Source organism: Ranitomeya imitator, chromosome 10 (genome assembly GCF_032444005.1).
Source record: "Ranitomeya imitator isolate aRanImi1 chromosome 10, aRanImi1.pri, whole genome shotgun sequence".
NCBI lineage: Eukaryota > Metazoa > Chordata > Amphibia > Anura > Dendrobatidae > Ranitomeya > Ranitomeya imitator.
In genome coordinates, this window is record NC_091291.1 from 65768913 (window position 1) to 65774138 (window position 5226).

At 46.6% G+C, this 5226-nt stretch overlaps 1 protein-coding gene across 1 annotated transcript; it reads right to left on the bottom strand.

Annotated features, from left to right (window-relative positions):
* Positions 1-2766: 2766 nt before the first annotated feature.
* On the bottom strand, positions 2767-4643 carry LOC138652298 (uncharacterized). Its single transcript, XM_069743085.1, has 2 exons — positions 4200-4643; positions 2767-3700 (listed from the first exon to the last, which is right to left on the bottom strand). The coding sequence occupies exons 1-2, from the start codon at positions 4641-4643 to the stop codon at positions 2900-2902; spliced, it is 1245 nt and encodes a 414-aa protein (XP_069599186.1). The 3' UTR covers positions 2767-2899.
* Positions 4644-5226: the final 583 nt, after the last annotated feature.

Sequence of the window (5226 nt, forward strand, 5' to 3'; positions counted from 1 at the left end):
GGCCACATAGTGCTCTGCACCTTTCATTGTTGCACCATAGCAGGGCCACATAGTGCTCTGCACCATTCATTATTGCACCATAGCAGGGCCACATAGTGCTCTGCTCCTTTCATTATTGCACCATAGCAGGGCCACATACACACCATATACACACCCAATTAACCCTTCGCCGTGCAATACTTTTGGGTACCTGCGTACTCACCACTGCGGATCTCACGGCGAAGCTCCTGCAGGCGCGCTGGGCTTTTTGATTTAAGATCTCCCCATTTCTTCACAATCTGGGCCTTACTTCTCGTTATCCCAAACTGCTTCCTGAGGCCCTCAGACACCACCCGCACAACTTCATCCTTGTGCTGGTTGCGGTGCAGCACCAGCCCTGTGGTTTCATACTGCATCTGATCCATAGTGGTAATCATGAACTTTAGCTCTGGGACACCCATAGGAGGATCACGTCGCCTGGCAGCCATTTTAAGGATGTCAGGGAAGCAAAGCAAGGTAGCGCAGGCACGCAGGAACGCTGTAACGTCATCACGCCGTCATATACCACGAGCGCACATTACGTGCCGCACCGGCGTTATATCTTCATCGTTCGAACGTCATTTACTATGTGCGTTCCTTCTGTAGCGCTCAGCCGTCACAAATGTGACGCTGTCCATAAACGGCAACGCTATAGCGATGCGGATCGCGCGGGAGAACTGCACAGTTAAGGACTTCCTCTGGGCGTGGTTAGGTGCTGCTTTATAGCGTCTTTTTATCTGTAATGGCTGGAAGACAGAGATCTGCACACCGAGCTCCGGTTTTTGGTACATCGCATGGATGCACTTGATTATGAGTGCCAGAAGACTCTCCCAGCACACCCGAACCAACATAAGCAGGAGGTGCTGCGTCGCATTGTCCAAATGCTGGATAGGAGGTTTGGCGTCCGCCGGAGTGCGCAGCAGTTGCGTAAGAAATGGGCCGACCTCCGACACAAAAATCCACACCTTCTTGCTGAGTTGCGTGCGGAGACAAGGCGAGGCAAGTACCAGTATGGGGGAATTGGGCGATGCACGCTTTTATGAGGAGGTAGGCCTGCGGGCTATTTTTTTGGGGGGGGGGCTCTGGAATCCCTGTTCTTTGTTTTTAAAACATTGCTTTTCTTTCATTTATGTGTAGAGAGAAGGCGACGGCAACACAGACCTGCCATTGCTGCCAGTTCTCCTTCATCCACCAACAGCAGCAGGCCACAGCCCAGGACCTCACGTAAGTGTACCATCACTCATAGAAATGTAATTATAGCATAGGTGACATAACAGTGTAGCGTACATATTGTATACATTATCCTGCGCGCACAGTGCCCGGAGGAGAAATAATGGCAGCTAATCAGTAGACGCGCACAGCCGTGATGCTCTTCTAGTACTGCGGCATACACACCGTGTCGCACATAATACGGAGCACACACAGCGCCGCACACACAACGACGTACACACCGTGCCGCACACAGTACCACGTACACATCGTACGGAACACACAATATGGAGCACACACAGTACTACACATATAAAAGACAAGCTTCTCTGTTACAACTTCTCCAGTGCTGCTGCAAAACACGATCAGAACACAGCGTTCATTCCCTTTGAATTTTAGGACTAATTAAAGCAGGAACCGTATTGGTTTAAATGATTCCCTTTGCTCTGCACTTGGTTTACAACATACAGTATAGGAATGTCTAAACATTTTGTTTGTTTCATTTATGTGTAGAGAGAAGGCGCCGGCAACAGGCACCTCTCATTGAGACAAGCTCTCCTTCATCCGCCACCAGCGGCAGCCCAGAGCCCGGGACCTCAACATGTTTATTGACCATGCGGCCTCGCACCCCAACACCACCCTCAACACCTCCCTTCCGGCCCTCATTTTCCTCCCCCGGGTCGGCGGCCTTCTCCCCAGAAGCTACCATACGTAAGTGACAAAAACAGCGAGCGCTTTGCAACGGCGTGTTCCATAGTTAAACAGATCTGTTATTATTTCCTTTTAGCAGCAGTGGCCAGATGTCATGGATGGGAAATAAGCAGTAGTGGTTCTGGCAATGAAGAACCGGCGTCCCTTCTCCGTAAGTATTAAGATAATACGAGTGGATATCTCGGTGGAATGTCACAATTGACAACAAAAACTGTAAAATTTAATTAAAAAAAAAAAAGCCCTGTGTGCCCGGACCAAATAGAAATTTACAACACACTCAATTTGGTCCAGCAACAGAGGTCGATAGGTATTTTCAGCGGAATCACCATCAGTTCTCCAACCTCTTCTATCCACAGAACCGCCCACCGTGAGAGAGCTCCTGGCCAGACAACTGCGCCTGGAGCGTACAGCAGCGCTCCTGCAGCAGACAGCAGCGCTCCTCCAGACTCAAGTTGAGCAGCAGGGCGTGATGCTGCGACACCTGTTGGGCCGTGGAAGAAGATAATTTTTCTTTTTTATTGTTTTTTTGGTTATGTTATATTTTGGAGTTAGATTGTTACATATAAAGAAATTGTTATCTAAAAAAAAAAAAATTCTCATTATTTAATGTTTATGGAGCTACAAGGGTTTACAACACTATTTTTTAGGCATCTCATCACATTTTAAGTCATTTACAGAGGTTTATATGATTGAAAATACGATTCTGTGTGGGTACACCTTTGTTTGTGTGCATGGCAGAGCTTGGAATGGAAGGAAGTCAACATTTGACTTTGGAATGCAATATAGACCGACCGCTATAACGTAGTATCTAAAATGAACAATCAACAATAACGGGAGAAATAAATACAATTTAATTTTATTACAGAAAAGACAGTGACCTACTCGCAAATTTACATTGTGGACACGAAAGCATAACATACATATTGTTGAGTAAACAGCAAAACAAAAAGAAATATTTTTTTTATACGGCGCGATCCTGCCAGGGTACAGCTCCAGAACCATTAAAGTACTGACAGTATTTTTCTCGACAGTCCCTTGCATCGTCTGCCTGTCTGCCAGATCCAAGTGCTTGAAGAGCTGTTAAATTATCAGGTTGTGTACGCCATTCCCCGGGCACAATATCTCCGGTTCTTGGGTCCACTGCATCAATAAACGAAGGAGGAGAATAGGAGCTCGTATCATGATGTCTCAGGAAATTATGGAGCACACAGCATGCCAAAACCACAAAGTCTATAGACGGCAGCTTCAAGTTGATAGCTGTGTGGAACACTCTAAACCGATTAGCCATAATCCCAAAGGCATTTTCAACCACACGACGGGCCCTCGACAACCGGTAATTATAGATTCGGCGCTCCGGTGTGAGTGTTCTCTGTGCAAATGGCTTCAGCAAATGTGGATGAAGAGGGAAAGCTTCGTCTGCGATGAAAACAAAATTGAGGTTTGCTTTTGTGTCTTCATTTACTGGCAACTGCAGTTGATTGTTCCTTAAGCTTTCCCCAAATGAAGTGTGTTCAAAAACTCCACCGTCGGAGACTTGACCATTCATGCCAACATCCACATCGACGAACTCATAGTTCGCATTGACAAGGGCCATGAGGATCACACTGAAATATCCTTTGTAGTTGAAAAAAAAGGATCCAGAGTTGGCTGGTTGCGTGATGCGCACATGCTTTCCATCTAATGCACCACCGCAGTTTGGAAACTGCCACAGCTGATCAAAATCGGAAGCAATCTTCTTCCAGTCATCCGCCGTCTTGGGAAACTGCAAGATGAGAAGGAAACATGTACAAATTAGGTCAAATATATTGTTGTGCACATACACTCTCATGTGGACATCCTAGAGTGATTGACGCACAGTTTTGATTAGTATAACAAAGTTATAGTCAACAATCCAGAATATGCAGGCAGCCATTTTATCAGACGGCTTCACTGACTGAGAGGGGGTGCAAAACAATATATCAAAATAATATAACCTATTAAATTACGTTGGGAGCAGCAAATAAAAGAAGGGTGGCGCAGGATTGGAGCAGCACATGTCAGAATGGAGCCGCAAAATGGGAGCAGCACATGTCAGAATGGAGGCGCAGGATGGCGCAGGATCGCAGCAGCACATGTCAGAATGGGGGCGCAGGATGGGAGCAGCACATGATAGGATGTAGAACATATACCAATAGAAATGCGCGCAACCAGGGCGTAGAACGGGTTAAATAGCTAGTATAATATATCGACATAACACAACAGCCAAAATAATATAGTAGTACCTCCATATAATGCCTTAAGCTGTGCACAATGGCCTCGCATGTCTCCGGAATCACAACGCTCAGGAAAGGTCTGGAAACAGCTGCGGAAAACTGCAAATCCTGAAGAGACCTTCCTGTTGCCAGGAACCGCAGTGTCACCGCCAACCTTTCATCCACGGGCACGGCTGCACGCATCGGCGTATCACGCCTTTGTATGAGTGGCGTAACAGCAGACAGTATTATTTGGAAGGATTCCTCTGACATCCGAAGGTAGTTTCGGAAATCATGAGGGTTATTGTCACGTAACTCTCTTATGAGACCCATGTGTGACAATGTGGATCTTTTCTGCAGCCAGCTCCGGGTCCATATGCGACGTTTTCGTTTAGGACGTCTCTCCTCTTGGAGACGTGCTGCCTCAAACACCAGGGCAGCAGCAACAACAGAACTCTCATCGGAAGTGAGCATAGTTCCTAAAAATAAAACAAATGTACAATAAATACACGTGCTTACAAAACAATGTTTTGACCATTGATCTAATAACTATATATGTTACTACTGGCATTAAATGGGGCAGTCAACCATCTCGATCTGTAAAAGGATTAATTAATTGGGCCACGCTACAGCTGTGTACCTGAGGTTCTCAGGCCTACCCTACTCTACTCTCCATAAAGGAACAATCGACCACGCTCCAGCGTTTATCCCCGTTGAAGCGCAACATCTGCTACACTGTAGCGTTATGCATACCTTTTGCGGTAAAAGTCTGTAGTTATAGTAGTTATAAAAGTACAGGGAATCTAGCGAATTTAGGAGTTCTGTATCCAGCACGTGCTACAGAGAGAAATGAATAGAGCGCTCGACAGCTCCGGTTTTATCCGCTTGGAACAATAGTCCTTTGTCTGTCGAATGAGCGCACAGTATTGTACCGCCCAATCAGCACACGGGAGGTGGAGAATTTTGCGCTCCTACGTAGCCAGCTCCTCCGCCCTTTACATCGTATACAATATCGTGCACACCTTTGTTACACCATGCGATCATGCCGCCACAGCGG

Bases quoted from the DNA above. Each gene is read 5' to 3' on its own strand.
- LOC138652298 (XM_069743085.1), bottom strand. From the start codon at position 4,643: ATGCTCACTTCCGATGAGAGTTCTGTTGTTGCTGCTGCCCTGGTGTTT. The intron at 3,701-4,199 runs GTACTACTATAT...CTCATCTTGCAG, and splicing joins GCTTAAGGCATTATATGGAG to TTTCCCAAGACGGCGGATGA.